General features: G+C 38.2%; 3 protein-coding genes across 6 annotated transcripts in view; 1 reads left to right on the top strand and 2 right to left on the bottom strand.

The window, feature by feature from the left end:
* Nucleotides 1-10,271, bottom strand: part of fam234a (family with sequence similarity 234 member A) — a 12,632-nt gene extending 2,361 nt beyond the window's left edge. Inside the window, exons 1-11 of the mRNA XM_015382354.1 lie at nucleotides 10,152-10,271; nucleotides 8,492-8,781; nucleotides 8,303-8,413; nucleotides 8,045-8,218; nucleotides 5,646-5,770; nucleotides 5,414-5,546; nucleotides 4,207-4,339; nucleotides 3,989-4,129; nucleotides 1,244-1,325; nucleotides 1,016-1,168; nucleotides 836-938 (exon numbers count right to left, since the gene is read on the bottom strand). Coding sequence (XP_015237840.1) covers nucleotides 836-938; nucleotides 1,016-1,168; nucleotides 1,244-1,325; nucleotides 3,989-4,129; nucleotides 4,207-4,339; nucleotides 5,414-5,546; nucleotides 5,646-5,770; nucleotides 8,045-8,218; nucleotides 8,303-8,413; nucleotides 8,492-8,762 — 1,426 coding nt within the window. The 5' untranslated portion in view covers nucleotides 8,763-8,781; nucleotides 10,152-10,271. The remainder of the gene's footprint in view (nucleotides 1-835; nucleotides 939-1,015; nucleotides 1,169-1,243; nucleotides 1,326-3,988; nucleotides 4,130-4,206; nucleotides 4,340-5,413; nucleotides 5,547-5,645; nucleotides 5,771-8,044; nucleotides 8,219-8,302; nucleotides 8,414-8,491; nucleotides 8,782-10,151) is intronic.
* Nucleotides 10,272-10,558: 287 nt separating this feature from the next.
* On the top strand, nucleotides 10,559-16,843 carry luc7l (LUC7-like). Its single transcript, XM_015382412.1, has 10 exons — nucleotides 10,559-10,766; nucleotides 13,644-13,738; nucleotides 14,936-15,034; nucleotides 15,142-15,252; nucleotides 15,330-15,473; nucleotides 15,569-15,745; nucleotides 15,855-15,943; nucleotides 16,040-16,069; nucleotides 16,186-16,347; nucleotides 16,629-16,843. Exons 1-10 carry the CDS (start codon nucleotides 10,706-10,708, stop codon nucleotides 16,741-16,743), a joined length of 1,083 nt encoding a protein of 360 aa, XP_015237898.1. The 5' UTR covers nucleotides 10,559-10,705; the 3' UTR covers nucleotides 16,744-16,843.
* A 502-nt stretch (nucleotides 16,844-17,345) lies between these two features.
* Nucleotides 17,346-20,865, bottom strand: part of LOC107089547 (epidermal growth factor receptor kinase substrate 8-like protein 1) — a 13,938-nt gene continuing 10,418 nt past the window's right edge. For all 4 annotated transcript variants that reach the window (XM_015382411.1, XM_015382410.1, XM_015382409.1 and 1 more), the window contains exons 15-19: nucleotides 20,475-20,600; nucleotides 20,232-20,382; nucleotides 19,559-19,724; nucleotides 19,346-19,478; nucleotides 17,346-17,922 (exon numbers count right to left, since the gene is read on the bottom strand). In XM_015382411.1, coding sequence (XP_015237897.1) covers nucleotides 17,836-17,922; nucleotides 19,346-19,478; nucleotides 19,559-19,724; nucleotides 20,232-20,382; nucleotides 20,475-20,600 — 663 coding nt within the window. In that variant the 3' untranslated portion in view covers nucleotides 17,346-17,835. The remainder of the gene's footprint in view (nucleotides 17,923-19,345; nucleotides 19,479-19,558; nucleotides 19,725-20,231; nucleotides 20,383-20,474; nucleotides 20,601-20,865) is intronic.

Here is a 20,865-nt window from a genome sequence, read left to right on the forward strand (position 1 = left end):
ATTTAATATACCTCAAGTTAAGCTAATACTTGGGTCAGAGTTACGCAATGTTGTTTATATACAATTATGTTATAATATAGGCTTCACATTTGTTTCTCTTTTTATTTAAACCACAGTATTGCTTAAGGAAAAGTAAAAGAGGAGCCAAAAAAATCATAACAAAATTCAAGCAGAAAGAAAAAACAAAACAGGAAAGAAAAACATGAACAAAAAAAAAAACAAACAACGAAATTAAAATCTAATTTATTAGCAGTAAAGAGAGAAAATAATTTTATAATTTGAGGAAGCAGCCGTCTCCCCTAGATTTTTATTGGGAATTAGACAATAATAATTAACCACATAACTTTTGTTAAAATGTAATTGAAATGCAACAGAGTTTAACTAAATTTTGTATTGATTTTTATACTTTGAATCCATGCATCTAATTTAACTAAAAAGACAATAATCAGAGGCATACGCATTATTGGTGAATTAGTGATTGAAGCTGTGTAGTAATTGGGTAATTATTTTAGTGAAACAGTTTAGAGAAAGAAAAAAAGGATTTAAAGCTCTATATTATCTTTATATCCAGCTTTGAAATCAGTAACAGTTATAGAGCTTTCAGGATGAGACCGCCAGTGGGTTTCATCTGCTAACCAGCTCAGCAGAACGACAGACGGTAACCAGAGGTGTTTAGGTTTTTTTATGTGTATTTCTTTAAATAGAAAAGACATTTTAATATTTCATGATATTTAAATACCTTTTAAATTCAGAATAAAATAAGAATATATGCACATACACATATATATCTCAAAACAAAACACACTATTGCATGTTATTAACACTCCCAACACACCTTTAAATGTCACGATGTGGTCTGTGATGTTGGTGCATTCGAGCAGATAGTTGGGACGGAGGGGATACAGCATGTAGGAGCATCGGTCACGGCCTAACGGTTCCTGAGGAGAAGGATAGAGGCGTGAGGATCAGGACTGATATCAGTGAAGACATTTGTTTATAAAGGAATTAAACTTACAGATGAGTTGGACTCTGATGCAACCAAGCCCCAAAACATAAAAACAGAGAAGGAGTTGGTGGTGTGCACAGCGTCGGGTCTGGGTGAGTTGGCGCTGGCCAAACTGTGGATGTCCCACAGCAAACCCCCGGTCCGCCCATCCAGGATGGTTATCTACAGACACAGTTGGTGAGGGAAGGTCAGCTCTGATCCGCTCAGGGGTTTAGGATCAGATGTAAGTTGACTTACCCTTTTAGTGGAGTTACCGACATCGTCTTCAATCACCAGATCGAGGACATTATCATTGTTAAAGTGACCGAAGGAGGGCTTTCTGAGGAGAAAAAAACATTTATTTAAAGTTAAACGAATGATAATGAGCTCCCAAAAGACAAACATACTTTAAAAGTAATGGTCAAAAATATTTTAAAAAAAGAGTGGCCGTATGCTTCTCCCTCCTCCTCAGGTTCTCTGTTTGTGGAAGAAGTTTCTTTCAGCTGGCAGAACCTCCCAGGTTCTTTGAGATGCTTCATGCTCCTGTCCCAAAGCATGACACATCCTCCACCACACTCAGGGGTTGACGTTAAGGATTTTTACAAACTATTTTTACTTGCCCAGTATAATGTTTGATAAATATAGTTCCTAATATTCCTTTTTGTATATCTATCAATGAAACATGTTTGTTTTTTAAATGTTTTTTGTAATTCAGTTTTTTTTTTAAGTTTCCAGGTTCCTGGTGTGTATATGCATGTGTCAGATAGTGAACTCAAGCCTACATTACCGTGTTAACATGCTTTTCAATCTTTCCTGTACATTCTTTTCAAAATAAACTTTGCTTTAAACTGTTGTGTGCTTGGAAAAATATAAATTGCAATGTTAAAAAAAAAAAAAAAAAACTTGACAGGTTAAAAACTTGTCACAAATGAATAACTTTTATTTTAGAGTCACGGTATGTTTATACAAGATAATACTATTAATATAATGTGACTTTTCGAGAGAATCATTATACATAGTTTTTCTATACAGGGTTTCTACAGTCTTACATAAGGTAATTTCAGAATTCCTTGACTTTTAACTGACTCAGGATTAGTTTTCCCTGACAAACTAAATGCAGCCGTTTGTTGTTTTGGTAACTACATAAAAATTACCGCTAGGTGGAAAAAAATCACTAACCTGACTCCGCCAGATGGATTTGCTCCGCATATCCATCTGGAAACCTTCCGTTGAAGTAATTTTGGGAAGGGGCGAAAATACTGGNCGTTGAAGTAATTTTGGGAAGGGGCGAAAATACTGGTTAGCTGATTGGCCTATGTTGGTGATAGACGGGCCAAATAAACCAATCAGCTCAACGAAGCATATGAAGTACTAACAGAGCGACGACGAAGAGGAGCCAATTGATAGATCAAACTCTTGCCGAAACCAGTCGGAAGAAGACCAAAAACCTCTTTCTCTAAGAAAAGCGTCCAGAGCAGTGTTCTGCTCTTCTTTCAGTTAAGAAATACTCTGTAATTCCGATAAAACTTGCTCCATAGCCACGCTAATGCTAGTTTCATCGGCTGAAGCCGCCATGTTCTTTAGACTGAACTGTCACGCTTCTCGTTGCGTCACACCTAGACCCGCCTCAAAGCCAATGCTGATTGGACGTTCGTTTGGTGAACGGCTCCAAATTTTCTTTAACGGAGAGCCTCCAGACTGATTAGCAAATGAAATCTTGAAAGCTCGCGAGATCAGGATGGTCTTACGAGGCTAAAGACTCACGCCATCTGACGGAAAATCCCGCAGCTTTTTCAAATCACGTGAGAATGTGTACAAAACAACTAAAAAGGCGCCGGCAACGCTTCTGGGTCGTTTTCATCGACTGTCGGTGATTTTAAAGTAATTCTGAGAGATAAATAGTTTTTTTTTTGCGATCATTGCACTTGCCCGGCAGGCAAATGCAATGAAATTTGTTCTCTCCCAACAATAAAAACTACTTGCCCCGGGAGATTGGGCGATGGTTAACATCGAGCCCTGATACTCTACATTAAACATGTGGAGATGTTAATGGCAGTGTGAAATCACCTACAACTAATTTGGTCTAAATCCAAAAATGAGATTAAAAACAATCCACTGGACTTTGTCTCCAAGTTTGAAGACATTTCGCTTCCCATCCAAGAAGCTTTTTCAATTCAAACAAATTCTGAATGACTATAACCTGGATGACTGAGAATCTTCACCAGCCTGATTGGGTCTAATGGTTGTTGTGGAGATTCGGTGACCCCAGGATGCTGTTCTAACCTGCCGACCACCTGGCTTATGATGAGCAGGACTGATAAAGATCCTCCTCCAGCCATGTTTGTCTCAGTTGTGATAGCTTTAAACTTCCTAATGGTTGCTGTGACTGCAAATGTTTTTTTTTTAACTTCAACTAAAAAAACTACTTCATGAAAATTAACATTTTATCTCCCTTAATCTCATAGTGGTCTTAGATTTTTTCTAACAGAAATGAGCCTCTGTGCTACAGTTGATATTTGGGATGTAAAAGTTTAATAACTTTATTAACTGCAAGACCAACTAATGTACTTGGGAAAAAAAAGAAAAAAAAATAATTTTTCTATCTAAAATTAACCTGAAAATCCTTAAGAAGTGTTTTGTTAACATGCAGCAGGAGGGAGAATCAGACATCCCTCTACCCAGTGACTTCTTCCAGGGATCCCAGACCAAACACAGGACCCAGATGGTTCTCCAAGGATATCACTGCATCTCTAATCAAAGTCCAGCCTACGAACTTGGATTTTAGGATCTTATTCTTTCTGTCGGGATCAGTACCTCATGACAACCGGTAAGGGTTGGTATGTAGACAGAGTTAAATCTGGTGCTTTGCTTTTCAGCTCAGCTCTTTTTGCGCATTACTGCAGATGGTTTAGATGCAACTCAGAGAGGCCGGGTTGGAGGTAGAATACTATCCTTCAAAATAGCAATCCATCCAAAGAGAAAGAAAAAGAGACGAAGACTCACCCAATGGTTGATGTGGTGCTGAATTTCCATCTTTCCTCTAAAGAGCTCCCATCAAATACAGTTACCTCGCTGTCAGACGAAACAACAAGGTCTGAGGAAACGTCTGAGTCCATAAATCTGAGCAAACGTCCTCCCTTAGACCTGTGAATTAATTGAAAACGTTACCACACAATAATAAACCAGTGAATCCTTTCTGAATAATGTAGGCAGTTTCTTACTGGGAGATGGGTACGAGGCCGGTTGTGGCGCTGGCGTTTTTCTCAAAGACCGTGCTCTTCTTCAGACTCGGCTCGGGCTCTACCTTGGCTTTGGCCGCAATCCTCCACAGAGCCAGTGCGTACAACCCAGAGGCTGTGAAGGGATCAGGTCTTTAAAAGAAGATCTTCCCTTGTTTTACATATCAGAGTAGATATATATATATATATATAAATCATAAAAAAGGATGATTATTCATCATTTAATATTGATATCCTTTTAATTATGCATTTAAGCTGCTTCAAGGAGGTACAATTATAGAACGATGCAAATTTTTAATTTATTGTCGTTTTCTCTAATCCACCCAGAGGCATATTATGTTTGGAGACTCAAATATATACATACATTCTTAAAAGCTGCTTCAATGGTGATTAATGATTTTGTCAAGATCCCTAGAAAGAAGATCCCCACCGTCCAAATTAGAACCTTATAAAACCTCTAGGAATAAAGCCATGCAGTGCTGCTTTATTTCTGCTTTATATTTTATACATTTGTGTCTGCATGTATAATTGGAGAACATTGGCAATTAATCCTAACCTGCGTTGATTTTTATATAGAAAGAAAAGCCTGTGGTTGAATGTGGCCCAGAGCGATATGGTTATGAAATAAAATCTACAATTCATTCATACCAAACCAAGTAAAATTATTTGAATGTTGCTTCCACCCTTTAGTTTTATAAAAACGTTCTAAATGAACGAAATGACTTTATTCTTCTGGAATGTTACCTGAAATCAAAGTGAAACTAAATCCAAGCTGTGAAACATGATTGTAAAACAAGTCAGCGGACCCGCTGCTCTAAATATTTCAATATAACCTTCACAATCTTTGCACATAGTGGTTTTACATAATTTACAACTTTATGGGTTTTGAAAATACAGTTTAGAACAAAAGGTAGTGAAGTCCATCTGAACTATGGGAATCCCATAGGTGAAAAAATTATCTGGATTTTTCAAAAAATGTAATGTTCTTAAAAAAGCAAATTCGATTAATCAATTAAATCGATTTATAATGCAGACCAAGAACTAGCAACAAAACTAGTATGAGTGTCATGCCATCATATTACAGTATCAGAAACGACTATTTGAACAACCTATGTGGGCAACTGCTACTATAAACCTCAGGGTCTGTAGCAGCTTGTGATGTTGGGCTTAGAAAAATCGTGTTACCAACCATTCTGTAACAGCACATAGTAGGAACCGTCTTTAATTTGGTGGAGAAGATGATCATTAGCAGCAAAGGAGTCAATGATCACAGTGGAACCGATCTGAGCTCCAGTCTTTCCAGAGAGCAATATCAGCTGAGTCTGCAGATTAGACAATAAACCTGATAGATTCAGACTTTTTCACGGAGAAATATCACCATGCAGCAGGTGGAGCGTTAAACGCAGCGGCTGCGGTTTTACCTGCGTGTCGTCTGACGCCACCAGCACCACGTCGCTGACATCATCCCCATCCAGATCTGGGACGCTGAGGACAGGAAGGGAGCTCAAGAGGCCAGTAGGCTGAAGCTGCTGCCAGATCATATTACCTGACAACAGAAACATCAGCCAGCAAACGAATGTTTAGTCAAAAAACGTCTGATTTTATAAATGATGTGTGATCACCGACTCCTAAACCTGTAGACTCAAATCTGACCTCAGAACTTTTGCTAAATGACCTTAAAGCTGAGGTCTGCAACCTTTAAAATCCAAATAGCCATTTTTCTCCTGCTAAGTAAAAGTTATTTTAGAATAGCAAATATCATATGTCCTTTTAGTAAAACATAACTTGTTATATTTGTTAAATATCTGCTGTAAAAAAACCACTTTATTTGTACTTTTAGCTTTTAAAAGAAAAACACTAAATGTTTCTAAAGATGATGCAATTCTAATAACATATTTTTGGTTATTTTAGTGTGATTGTTTTGTGATAATTCAATCAAATATTCCTTTAAAAAGCCACAAAATATTCTAAGACTGGTACTTTCTATTTTCCCTTTTTTTTATATAATTTTTTTTATTATATTATACTTTATATATTTGAAGCCAATATTTGAAGCCAGGGCAGAGGTTCCAAAGAGCCACATTTCTCAACAAAAAACAAAAACTTGCCTAAAAGTGCATAATAGTTGCCTATTATCCATCCGATCCATAGACAAGATAGCTTTAAAGGTCAATAATATAATGAAATCATAAAGTGAAACATCTAAATTTTGATTTATTAGTAAAATCATTCTGCCGTGATACTAATTTAAAGTTTAGCTGCAGCAGGAGCAGGTCTCAGACTGAACGCTAATCCGAAGAGAGGAAGAATGAAATATAGGCAGAGATCACACTTGACATCATTTCAATACTTTCTAATATCCTGCTGCCCTATTAATAGCTCGCTAAATTGCACAGGAGGGTTGATGAAACTTTTATTGCATCATATGTTTGTTCTCTACATAAAACTGCCTCAGATTTATAAACTTGGAACGATATGAAACAATAATGCAATGATAACGTTTCAGTCCCATTCATGGTTCAATCAGCGCTCCTTGTGGATATAATATAATCTACCCTGGAACCAACATCCGGAAGCATCATCCTTAATCAAACTTAATTATACACTGGAGTGCAAGGCATCATGGTGCATGGGTTCATTAAAGAGTCGAATGTTTACTACATCCGTTAGAACAACGGTCACTTCTGGCTAAATTAATGAGATATTTTATCAAGAAATAAAATAAATAGTTCATCAGGAAAATAAGTCCTCTTTAATGAGGCTTAGTGAGAAATTCACCTTTTTTTCAAAAATGCACAACTTTTAGTTCACAGGGAATATCAAAATACTTCTACAGATTTTGTTATATCATCAAAGTAATTTCTGAGCTTTTTATGGTGAAGATTTACTCCACCGATCCAGCTTTTTTTTCTCCTTTCTTTGATCAACACTGGCCCTAATGTTTGTAGGACTTAAAGGTGTAGTGGAGGATTTTATTTTTCCAGGTGGATCATCAAAATAAGTGGTCCTCCTAATTGTCAATCGTTCTGGTGATACGTTTACGTAAAGCCGTGCTACATACTCGTCCCCCAGTTAGCATCTTTTTGTGCGCATGTGTGAGCTACGGTTTCAGGCAGTCATTAAAGCTCATCTTTCTCACCTCGGTTCTTTGAAACTGGAAGCGGCACGTAAGAGAAAAAGTTTCTGAGAAGTGATCAAGAAAAGAGAAAGGCCTCAGAAGAGAGAAACAAATACAGAATGTTTTTGGGAGATTCTTTCACAAGATGGCGAACACTGAAAGCGGCTACTCGACAGGTAAAGTTTGGCATGCTATTTGGAGAACTCCATTTCAAATCACTGCTAGTAAAACGAGGATAAATGGGCTCTCAGACGCAATTAATAGGCATTCCCACTCGGGAGCGGGTACAAGGTTGTGAATGTGCATTTTTTCTTTAAGAATGTTTTAAAAAATGCACGAAAATCCTCCACAATACCTTTAAAAACAATGAGTTTTTATTAACTCATCTGTTCTCAGGTTGATTCTTTAGAGAACAAAAAAAGGACGATGGTGAAATCGTTACAGTCTATGAAAGGACAGCTGGTGATGAGCTCGAACTGACATCACATACATGGGATAAAACATGTTTTCACTCTCACATCATGACTATGCACATATATGCAGAAGAGGGAATCTGCAGAGTTTCGATGTGTGTAAAGGGGGGGGGATCTTTACAGAAATGGTTGGAAAGAAGAACAATCATTCAAGGAAAAAAAAAAAACTTGTTTTTTTTTTTTTTGCACCTGCAAAAACTTTTTCTGATTAAGTAAAACCTGCACTAACCAGTGTTTTTGTCTATAGCTGTCAGGGTGTCTGAATGGGACAACAGACAATGCCAGGTCTGTGTTTGCAGGCCACACTGGGCCCAGTGGAACCCCGCATTCAGCGGCTTCTCCCACAGCGTCTGTCCTTTTGTGCCGTCCAGCGCCACCATGAACAGACACGGGGAAGGCAAGCCTGGAAAAAAAAAAACACCCCAAAGTGATGAACAATGGACCTTAATTTTGCTCGACATTAAATGTTTACAGAAAGTAGTTCCACCTGCATCAACACATGTTTTGTTTGGAGAAATTTCTGCGCTTTTCAGGACAAAAAGGACATCCATCACCTTGTCGCTGTTCGCATTGTCAATAGCAAGGAAGTCGTATGTTGCTGTGGGAGAGGATACAAGAGATACCGTTAGTCACTGAGTAGGAGATCCTTCTATGTGCTTCAAATAACAGAAATCACCTGCTTCAGAGAAATTTCTGCTCCAGGAAATATTATACTGGGGTCTTTCAGGGCAGGGGATGATGAAGGAGAAGGCAAACACTACGGTGAGGCAGAGGAAGAGGGAGAGGAAGAAGACCCCTGTTCTCCAGTGGGTCATTTTAGAAAAACCCAAGACTTCCTTGCAACTTTTCTTCTTGAGTTCTGCTTCTGACGATGCTGTGATCGTTCCTGCCTCCTCTTCTGTCGACTTCAGAGGGGAACCCTCAGTGACTTGGTCTGTGGTCTCCATTGCTGTCCTCACAGCATTCCTGGATAACATTGATTACAAATGAACAGAACTTTCAAAAATGCACAATACCCCTGCAGAAATATTCAGACCCCCTAAAACTATTTAATAGATCGCAAGAAGGTGCTTTGTCTTTCTTTATTTATTTAAAAAGGATAGTGTATATTCATGAACATCTTAATGTAAATATGCCAGAAAAAGCCCAAAGGCTACTTTACATCTGTAGTCCCAGGCAAGTTTATAAGAAAAAAAGCAATAAAATACTAAAAAGAAAACATCAATCAATCGCATGATTGGTCGGGTGATTTAAAAAAAAAATTTAACAAAATTCTGCGTTAAAAAAATCTGTATGTTCTGAAATATTTACAATTACTACACCAACTTTGATAAACCTTCCTTACAAAGAAGCACGGTGGTGACAGAACAAAGCTGTGGGATACCTTTCCTAAGCTTAAGATTGAGAAGCTAATCAGGGGATTTGGGAAGATGGATGAAGATCCAGGACAATCCTGACAAAAAAAAAAACCTGTTGGAGTCACAGAAAACTGCAGTAGTTTCACCTTCAAGCAGGAACACCATGGTTTAGATCCGTGTAAGCATATCAATGTGTTAAAATGGCCTAGTCAAAGTTCACATCTAAATCTAACTAAGACTTTTTGGTGAAAACTGAAAATGTATGTTTGGCTGATGAATCAGATTGGGTTATTTTTTTTTGTGTGCAAAGAATTGGTTAAAAAAAATCCGTTCCTTTCAGTTAAAAATTAAATATCACCTACTGTTATAAAAAAATAAAGCAAGGAAGGAAGAAAGGCCAGTTTATTTGCAATGTACAACTCTGCACAGCTTAGTGGCAATCCAGCCCATTAAATCACAATGAATTAATTCAAATATCATTGTTTTAATAAGAGAAAAACAGAAAAATGTTTCAGAGCTTTGAATATTTAGGGGGACAGTCCATCTCTTTCTGCTGCATCAACCTTTGTGGATCTGAACCTATTCAAACGTGCCAGGTCTGGCTCCATACCAGAAACCTCTCTGCTCAAAAACAACCATAGAAACTGTCATCCTGAGCCAGAACAACACACCCAGATCACTCTGTGGCCCCAGGTTATTTACTCCCTCCTTAAAAAGGGAAATATGTATGAGAAAGCATATGGTAATCTCTTCCTGGACGGAAACAAATCCAAATTTCTTTAAATTCACAAAAACATGTAGTATATTTGCTAAAGACATCCATGTTGGCGAGAAAACAAAAAGTCTAAAATCAGGTAAAGGTAATTGGCTAACACAGATTGTTTAGCAAATGCTAATTCGGCAGAACAGTCTCCACTAACACTCAATAATTAAGCTAAAAGAATAAGAGTTGTAAATGCAATAAGATTTGTTTCTTACGTCAACTTTTCACCGAGGTTTCCTTCTTCGGTCACTAGTGTGACTCGACAGTAAAAACCCAGAAGAGCAAAACTTGATCTGAGCAAACTGTAAGAGAAAAGCAGAGCGAGCAGGGTCACTTTTACCCTTAGATTGTCTGATAGGTAACACTTTAGGAAATATTTATACAGTCTGTATGCAGTGTGTTAATATAAGTATTACCAGTGTCTAATGATAAGGTTTGTGTTCTAGTCTGATCCAATATAAAAATATGTATTTTTAAGACCCACTAACGAATGCTTGTGAAAGATTTCATCCTGACAGCCTAAATTTAGGGTTAAAAATATTCTTACGTGCTTGGTCTTTAGAGCTTTATGATTGGTCAATTTTAGATCCGTAGTGCCGTCAGAATTCTTGCGTCATTTCCTCAATTTTGAGCGGAAGCTAGCCAGTTCACGACATAGAGAAAAGCAGCCAGCGGGGATGGTTAGATTGTTTGAAAAAAGCTATTAATATTGTAAACAAGTTAGATAAATATTTCACTGTTTTGACTGTCGACGGATTCACCTTAGACCATGTCCGCCCAGGCTCAAATGAGAGCTCTGCTCGACCAGCTGATGGGAACAGCGAGGGATGGTGAGTAGCTGTGAAAAGCTAAACGAGCTAGCCAAGATGGAGGCTTTGCTAAAGGCTGGCTTGTGTTGGCGAGTGATGGACAGACCTGCATGAATGGATGTACCACAGAGGGCTGCTCAATTACAGAGTAAAACTAAATTCAGGCCTTTGATTTATACCAAACTGATCCTTTTATGCGTTCACCCGCTGTTTTTAGATCACATTTACATACATTGAGGAATTTTAGCTTACGTAGCATGGCGGCTAAGTTCGCTTTTGCTCATATACTGTTTACTGTGAAGTCTGGGAACCTTCAGGCGCCATACTGCCAAGCGCTGGAACGTATCCAAGTCGGGATTATTGTTAAATTAACTAATTAGACCTTAATTATCGAATTTATCTTAGCCTTTTTACCCGCGTTGACATTAACGCGGGTAATAATTAACTAATAATACTCGTGTACATTGTATAGCTTTTTGGGCAGTAAAGTTTTAACTTATGTTCTTAGTTAATCAAACTTACAGCCTGGTTTAAATCTTGCAGTTCTTTTTTTTTAACAGTTTCTTAACAATTCGTTTAGTATATGGAATTTGGAGAGTAATTTGGTAGTTTACAGTGCCTTGCAAAAGTTTTAACACTTTAAAATCTGACATAGCTCTACTTTTTTTTACATGTCAGCTAGAAAAATCAGAATATTTCATTGAAATAGAAGAGGAACACAAATGGTGCATAGTGTTAAAAATATATTTTTTCAAATCAGAAAAAATATTAATTCATTTGTTCTCTGCCTCTCTTTAAAGATGCTCTTAGTATGGCCCATTGGAACCAGTTTGCTTTAGATTTCACTAAAGAGGGGGGGAAAAATCTACTGCTTTGAAATTTGACTGCAGTTGATGTATTTCAAAGCCTTAGTTTTGTTAGAAAGCATCATGTGATTCTACAAATTATTCTCAATATTCAGTTCTCTGTCAGAGCTTTGTTCATACAGCCATTAAAAAAGTGTGTCAAAGTTGTGATAACTGCTATTCACCAAATGAGGCAGGCCAAGGAGTGGAAAATAATCCAACTATTTGGTATATGTGGGATGTGCAGCGATTGGGGTATGATCTGATCAAACATAGTGGAGGCAGCATCATGCTGAGGGGTGCTTTTCTTTGGGGCAACTTGTCAGAGTTCATAGAAGATGAAGGGAGCTAAATCCAGGACCAGCCTTGATGAAAACTTGTTAGAAGCTGGAAAATACTGGAGACTCCAAGACTGGATGATTTTCATATCAAAGCAGATTTGTGGATTGAAACTTTTAGCTGCAATTAAAAATAAAACTATCATGCTTTTGAAGGGCACTGTCTATAAACTATTTTTTCAAAGAGAATTCTCCATTTTCATCATATTCAGCTAAAAATAAAAAGCCTGAGCATCTAGTTGGAAGTGCTCTGCTTTTATCTTCAGCCCCACTACCAAACATCTACTTAGAATTTTTTGCAGCCAACTTTTCATTTTATAAAGACAACTATTGTAAAAAGTAATTTGAGCAGAACTGTGGATCATCTGTGAAGAGCTGATAGTTCCATCTGTTCAGTAAGAGTGGGGTTGTGTTGTGAGCTTGTGGGTGTATGTGTGATTAGATTGATATCAAATTCTTCCCATACATGTGTTGCATACAAACTGAACAATTGTGGCCCCTTTATTTTATTCATTAAGGTTCAGTGTATCATTGCCAGCCTACATCAATCTGCAAGGGAGTTGCAGAAAAGCCTCATGTTCATCGAGCCGTGAGTCACACATAATTTTTAAAGCTGTCATGATTAATATCCAAACCATTTCTTTGCATTCCGGATATATTTTTATTTTAGAATTAATTTTTTTCAAATAAATCGTATCACTAAACAAGTAGATTTTTCTCTATTTATTAGCATAATAATGCATACATATATTTATTCAGTGGCACTACAGTTACCAATAGTGTTACACTTCTTGAGCTAACTCGTCTAGTTGCGTTTTTGTCCATACGAACAATTCTCCTTTGACTACGACTATTAAAAGCCGTTACACGGCAGGTTTTTAGAAAGCACGTTTTTAGCAGTCCACTCAAAAAAAACTTTGCAAACTTATTTACAATTTGACTTGTGTATGACTCCCAACTTCTTACTACAGGTATGGGCAAGAAAACTGTTCCCATTTATACTTTTCTACAGCGGGTTTAAAATTCTGCAGCTGAGATGTTGAAGATGCAGAGGGGTACAGTATGTGGTGCTGATCGCAGTGTGTATAACCACGTTTCTTTCCCTTGGATTATTTTTGTTTTTTGTTTTGAATTTATTTAATATTTTAGATAAATGAAAGGCTTGGCTGGAGAATTTTTAAGAAAGTGTTTTGTTTTGTTTTTCTAAATTAATATTTTTTTTTGCATAGTAACTTTTTTATTTAAGCTGAACTTCAGGAAAGTAAGAAAACTAGATGATTTATCCCATTATTTAGAAGCAAATGTCTTTGCACGGCTACCACCAGCGTTTTGTGTGATCACAGTGCAGCGTTGGCCTCCTTAACATGTTAATCTAGATTGAAGCTTTTACACTTCCATGTTTTGGGGGGCTTTGGTAAGGTAAGAACCAAAGATAACAGCCTCTAATCCGTTCATGAACAGCTATATTTATTATTAGTTAAAACAGGATTATCCTATAAGTTGCTGTACCAGAATAATTACCCCTTCATGGGAAACTTAAGGACATTTCTCATAAGTAAGAACAAGAGGGACATGAATCTATTAAGTTTAGGTATGAGCAGCTATATTTGCCAAATATGCTGTCACAGTACTCTGATGTAAAGTTCTGGATGCCTCGCTCCTTCAGTAGAGTATGTGAGGTTTTTTCTCACTTTTGTTTTCTTGATCCGTTTCAGGTGATGAGACGCGGCAGAGGGTCAAGTTCACCGATGATCGAGTCTGCAAAAGCCATCTTCTCAACTGCTGTCCGCATGATATCCTGTCTGGAACCGTAAGTGACCCACACAGCTGTGTGTCGTAATGGTTGTCATACCTCTGAATGTTATCAAAGGTTTTTATGCTTTATGTGATGACTGACAAGATTAAGGGCATCATTTAGAAATAGAAGGAACAGTAACAGTAGAGTAGACAAAGTAACATTAATACTGAACCCACGTTCAGTGTTTAACTTTTTTTCCATTAAGCTGCAGCGATGGCTGTAAACCTTTTGGTGTTAGACTGACTTTCCAAGTCCTACCTCCTGTTTGATATGTCTGCTCTTTGACTAGGCCAGTCTGACCCGTGATCTAAACCATTCTCTGAACCTCTGCCTGTATGTTTTGGGTGGTTGTCGAACTAGACTTCGATCCTCCATCCCAGTCTCCAGCTTTCTGCAGCCTTTTACTGGTTTCCTACATAATTGTCTTGGATCTAGCTCCATCCACACCTCCCATCAACTATGGCCATCGTCCCTCACTATAATACTACCGCCACCATGTTTCACATTTGTGTCATCACCCCACTTGTAACCCTCTAAACCTGGGATAATGATGGAGAAGTTGACCTCGCTATGAACTTTCCCTTAGTGTTCTCCTTTACCTCTCTGCCAGCTTCCTTGGTCTTCATGATGCTGCTTGAACCACTGAGACCAAAATCAGGACAGCTGAAGTTTAAAGTCTTTTGGTTGCAGTTCACTTTATTTATAGGTGTCAAATTAAAGTCCTTAAAATAGATCCAGGCCACACTTTTCACTTTTTTAATTGGTATTTTATCCCAAAGGGAAGTTAAATGTTTATATTTATATCCTGAACTAATGGTTGTAGATGTTAATGTCTATAGGCAGGAAAGATTTCTCTGTAGTGATCTTTTTTCCAGTGAATATAGAGAAGCTCTTGACTGAAGACTCTCTGATTTTTCCCTAGCAAGTATTTGAGGCTTTCAAAGAGGAGCTGCATTCAAATAAACGCACTAATTAGGAGACACCTAATGGGAATCGGATTGTAAAATTGCACACCTTTCCGCGTTAAAACAAGGAGCTTCTTTGTCTTTATCGTATAAAGTCTCAACGAAAACATTCTGGACAAAAAAGGGTGAATTTAACTGAATATAAATGAAAACTGGCCTCAAACTTTTGCTACATGTTCAGTTACATAAATTGGTCAGTTTGATTTTAATAGTCCTGAATGATGTTTGTTTGTTTGTGTGATAGCGTATGGACCTGGGAGAATGCACAAAGATCCATGACCTGGCACTCCGGGCAGATTATGAAATAGCCTCCAAGGAGAGAGATCTGTTCTTTGAACTTGATGTAAGTAAACATCTCAGCTCTTTACCCATTTTAAAGGAGTAACTGGCCTGAACTTGTTTAAAAAAAAAATGTCTTTCCGCTAAATGTTTTGTGTTTTACCCCTAAAGGCCGTGGATCACTTGGAGACCTTCATTGCCGACTGCGACCGACGGACAGAGTTGGCGAAGAAGCGGCTGGCTGAGACTCAGGAAGAGATCAGTGCAGAGGTTGCAGCAAAGGTAAAACACACACCAACTAGAAAATTAGTTATCCCTCTGATTGTGTGTTGGCCCTAAACTGTATGGATGCCTTTCAGGCGGAGAAAGTCCATGAGCTGAATGAGGAGATCGGGAAGCTTCTGGCCAAGGCTGAGCAGCTCGGAGCGGAGGGGAACGTGGACGAGGCTCAGAAGGTTCTGCAGGAAGTGGAGAAAGTTCGAACCAGGAAAAAGGATGCAGAGGTGAGCAGGGAGAACTGGTGTCTTCTGTGGGGATCTTGTTCTCAATGTAAACAATAATGTTGTGGGTTTTAATCCATCTCGTTTTTGTCCTGCAGGAAGAATACAGAAACTCCATGCCAGCCTCCAGCTTTCAGCAACAGAAACTTCGTGTTTGTGAGGTTTGCTCCGCCTACTTGGGTCTCCATGACAACGACCGCCGCTTGGCTGACCATTTTGGTGGGAAGCTTCACCTGGGCTTCATCCAAATCAGAGAGAAACTGGACCAGCTAAAGGTAGGCATCAAACTGCCGCAGCGTGTGCTACTTCTCACGGCTAATGAAACGCTGACTGGGTGAGTTTGTAGGAAATTATTTCTGACTTCAGATGTTTCCTTTGTAACAGAAAACAGTGGTTGAGAAGCAAGAGAAAAGGAACCAGGAGCGCCTAAAGAGGAGAGAGGAGAGAGAAAAGGAGGAAAGGATGCGAAAAAGGTAAATTGACACATCTAGTTTTGTGGTGATCTCTCCAAGTGTGGAATTAAGCATGATTGTTTTTTTTCATTCAACAATTCATTGTTTATTTCCCAGGACCAGGTCCCGCAGCAGAGAGCATAGAAGGTCAGCAATTAAACTCATCTGTCTTTATCATTTTTTTAAGCATATTCCTAAACAATTTTTTTAATACCTTATGAATATAAGAATTCAAAATATTTCATTGTGTCTCTTTTAACCAGGTCCCGTTCACGTGACCGCAGGAGGAGGCGCTCCCGCTCCTCGTCGCGGGACCGGCGCCGTTCCCGCTCTCGCTCCAAGGACAGAAAGAGGCGGCATCGCAGCAGATCCCGGTCCCGCAGCAGAGGGCATCGTCACAGCCATGAGCAGAGCTCCAGACATAAGTGAGTACAAAACACACGCAGCTGAGGTTTCACTGCATCTGGACAGACGGAGAGCTCAGAAAGGCTTTTTCTCTTCATCTCCATCAGTCACTTTTATCATCTCATCAAACCAGATATTTACATACAGCATAAAACAACCTTATTCAAAACTAGAAGTGATTAGGATCACTTGGTGTTACATAGATTTTTTTTCTCTGAGGCTGGTGGTTCTGTTAAATTCTGATGCGCAATGCTTGAGTGAAAAGTAGATTTGTTAAAACTACGCCATTTTCCCCTTGTAGGTCATCCAGGGACCGCGAGCGCTCGTCTCGAGATCGTTCTCGAGACAAGAGGGACAGCATGAACGGCAGGTCGGACTCCCGTCGAGGGGAAGACAGGGACACAGGGGACTTCTGAAGACCAAACAGCATCTGCTATGACACACAGCCTCCTCCTCCTGTCTCTCACCTCTTGGTCCCTTATGTTTGTTTTTTTTGTTAAACATAGTAGTTGCCTTCATACCTTTGCTTTGTTTGGTAATGCAGTCCATCCTCATAACTAAGCTGTGGTATGAAATCACTTTTCTAGCACTGTTTCAAATTTTCTGGATTGGGGAGACGGTTGATCAGTTCTTATTTGAAGGCTGTATTTGTATTAAAATAAGTCAACAAAAAAAAGTTAAATGAATACAGTCCAGGCTGCGAATCCTGCAATCATAACAGCCAACTGATTTTACTCCTCTAATGATTTTTTTTTTTATGTTTCTTTTAAATAAAGGTCTGTAAATATGCGTTAGTCTAAAAAGGCCCGTCCTATCTGGTTTTCTGTCCCTCTGAGGCGTTCTTTCTGCTGTGTCGTGGTAACATGCTTCTCTTGAATGTCTGTCCTGATTTATTACGTTTCTAATTCAGACCCCAAACGGATTTTAAAGTTGTAGTATTGGGGGAAAAAAAATATTTTATGACCTCTAAAGTAAAAACTTGTGAGTTTTGCCCATTATTGGTTAAGAATTTTTTTTATTTTTAATTAGTTCTGGTGATGAATATCCTCTCTGCAAGTTTCACCTTCTCCCTTCCTTTAATTAAACGGTCTGTAGTGTCGACATGTGAAGGATCAGATGCAGCAGTGGCCTACTGGGAATTAGAACCGAACCAGTAAACCGTAATGACTGGCCCACTACATTTATCTAGAATCACATTAACTAGATTTTAATGGATGCACTGCTCCCCAAATGTGTTCAGTCAAGTTGGACTGAAATTTTTCTTTAAAGTTACAATAAAAGAAAACATTTAAAGTTGTCTCTTTTTTGTGTCATTAGAACATGCATGTTGGATGAAATAAAAACAAAAGCACATCCTTAAATATTTATTTGCACAACACAGAAAATATAATATTGCATAATAACCATTGAATGCTCCTAACAGATAAAAATGATAATCAGTTTCTCTCTTCTAACCAGCTGAATAAAATAAACTCAACAGTTGAAGAATATAATCCTCCTGAGCCTTTTCACAGTGTGCTGCTCTCTAGCTCCAGATCAACCTTCATCTTCTGCTTCTCCATGACTGCTTCCAGTTCTGTGGCCCTCCTGGCATCCTGGAAGGAGGAACAGACGAGATTTTAATAACACTTTGTAAACGAGTTTAGACCAGCATGGGCTAGTTGGCACCAAAGGAGACAAGGGATTTAAAGTCTTCATAAGCAAGGAGACATTTATTCTGCTCTATTGATTAAAAAGTTAATTTAATGAGACATTTAAAGGGAGTCATCTTAGGTTTATGCTGTCATCTCAACTTGTTGCTGAACGAGGGTTATTTTTACTGAAGAGAAAAATATTTTTTTATTTGTATTCTAACACTAGAAACATCATGTCCATTGTGATTCTATGGAATTTAAGGGATCAGATCGTCTATTTGAGGATAAAAATAAAGATGAAATTAGAACTATTTCTGATTCAAGTGCATAAAAGATGTTTTATTTAAAATATGCAGGGTTTTCACTTTTTGCATATTTCTGTTGAAATTTTTACCATTTAAGCTCATTGTTCCAGTTGAATAACTAGACACTTGTTTGTTCAAAAATCAAATCTTGATTTCATCTTTTTTTTTTTTTTTTTTAACTCATTTGATGGTTTTTTTTTTTAACAGTGTCCTTTCTGACAATGCGGCAATAAGAATAATTGTCTTGATGCCAAAAAGAGCCTAACAGATTTTACTTTCACAAGTGGAGCAGTATGGCAATTGCCATAGTGTTCCGCTTGTTTCATTCGTATAAATTGCTTTATTATAATTATGCAGGGAGTTTTACAGTTTATATGGACACTGCAATGTAAATAGAGCAGAAAAACAAGAAAAAAGAAAAGATGAAAGAAAGAGGAGAGAGAAAGGAGACAATGACAAAACACTTTCAGTCTGCTTCATCACCTGCAACGAGATGAAAAAAGAACAGCACAACCGAAAGACATGGTACGAGACATACAATAAAACAACACCTTGAAACTATCGCTAAAGTAGTAGTATTAAGTCTGACAAGTACTCTGTGTAACCTGAAGATATGAATGTGGGCTTTCTGTATGGAAGTGAATCTTTTGATGGTTCTTAAACTGCACTACTATTTGTGATTTCTACAATTTGGCCAAAACGATTCTATTAAGTCCTAAGCTTTTATTGATGAAAGTTTGATGCCTTAAAATATGAAGCTGTTTCGGACGCCTCATTCAGCCCCATGTTATGGCTTGTGTGGGTAAAAAAAGAAATATATTTTATACTTAGTTATATTTAAGCAGTTAAAAACTGAAGGGCATTATCTGTGAATTGAGCTTGGTCAAATCTTAAGTTGAATTTTTGTATATAGTGGGAAACAAATATTTTTACTCAGGGTCGGCATTAAATGAAAAATAAATCTTTGTCTATTGGGGAACAATAATGATTTCTGTGTTAAGATAATCTGACACATTTGATCAACTAAATACAACAGTTACTAAGTCTAAAATCATCAAATAAAGAAAGCAATGATTTACCTCCAGCTGTGCTTTCTGCACAGCGAGCTGACTGTAGACTCTGACCCCCTCATCTGGAAGCACAGCTCTCAGCTCCTCCTTATTGAGTGAAAAGAGCTGAGCTCCTGTCAGCACGCTCAAACATTGAACCGTCCTGCAACGACGACAGCACAGGTGAGACCCACAGGTTGCTTATGAAGGTATGAAAATGTGCATTGATTGGGCATCACTCACGGCTCACTGAAGCCTTTTCTCCTGAGCCACTCAGTCACCTCCTCTGGAGGAGAGTGGTAGTCCAGAGGAACTGAGGTCTCTGCAGCTCGATGGATGACCAGGGGTTTGTTCAGGTTGGTCTTACCATTGGTCAGCCTCTGGAGCAGCTCATCATTCACCAACATGACTTCATGTGGAAACAGATAGAAATAATCATTAATCAACATAATCCTGATTTGAAATCAGATTTTCATCACAGATAGTACCAGTAGAAAAGGGAAAAAGTTATATATTTATATGTATATATATTTTTATATATATAAATAGGCTCCTTCTGAGAAAGTAGCCTAAAATCTGGTGTGATTTTCTGTTATTTTTGTAATAAGATACTTATAGCCTATAGGAAATCTTTCAAGCCATTGATATATTAAAGGTTGAAAAAAAGACAACTAATCTCTAATCTCCATACTTATCAAATTTTTATATGTGGGTTCAATATATATATGGGTTCAGGCCATACTATAGGCCAACTCTGTCACAAACTTTGTATTTTTACGATAAACAGTAGAATATCCTACTAACAAAGCAGGCTTAGCTTATTGTTTTGTTATATATTTGAACATAAATGTCTCTAAAATAAAGACGTTTTCAAGTGAGGGAGGATTTATTTAGTATGTTACAAGGGAGATCTCACCTTTATCAGTTTCATCTGCGACTGGCACATGTTGGCTGCCTGTTGGGGAGGTGCGAGGGCGCTGAGGAGAGTGGGAGGGAGTGGAGAGCAGAGCAGGGGGGCTCGGTGGGACTGGGGTGATGGATTTGTTGAGGGGGGGCGGTGCTGGAGCCTGCAGCAAAGACAGGAAAAGTTTCACAATAGTGTAACTCATCTTGAGTTCCACTTGTGTGATTGCATCATTAGTTCTTGTGGGATTCTTACACTGGGAGGTTTATTGGTTACGGGGTTGTCTGTGTGATCCACTGGTTCCAGGATGTTGAAGGGGACAAAGCCCACCTCGCCGTACCGATTACGACACTTCCACCAGCGTTTCGACGATTCCAGCACCTGTTAAATCAAACAATAATCAGAAAACCATGGAATAGATACCACCTACATCAGCCCTGGTGTAAACCCTGAAATACATGTCTTATTGCAGTATGTCACGCTAACATTTAAAATAAAATCCAGAGTTTAAATTTACTACGTTTACCTATATTTTCTTTTCTTTTAAAGGGTCACAAGAATATATGTAGGACGATACAAGGGGCGTCCAGTAAGTAATGCCTCCTGACCCACTTCAGGTTGATTGATCTAGCTGAAATTTTGCATG

The sequence above is a fragment of the Cyprinodon variegatus genome, unplaced genomic scaffold, assembly GCF_000732505.1.
Source record: "Cyprinodon variegatus isolate N-32 unplaced genomic scaffold, C_variegatus-1.0 Scaffold256, whole genome shotgun sequence".
Classification (NCBI taxonomy): Eukaryota; Metazoa; Chordata; class Actinopteri; order Cyprinodontiformes; family Cyprinodontidae; genus Cyprinodon; species Cyprinodon variegatus.

Bases quoted from the DNA above. Each gene is read 5' to 3' on its own strand.
- luc7l (XM_015382412.1), top strand. From the start codon at position 10,706: ATGTCCGCCCAGGCTCAAATGAGAGCTCTGCTCGACCAGCTGATGGGA. The intron at 15,253-15,329 runs GTAAAACACACA...GATGCCTTTCAG, and splicing joins GTGCAGAGGTTGCAGCAAAG to GCGGAGAAAGTCCATGAGCT. The intron at 16,348-16,628 runs GTGAGTACAAAA...TTCCCCTTGTAG, and splicing joins GAGCAGAGCTCCAGACATAA to GTCATCCAGGGACCGCGAGC.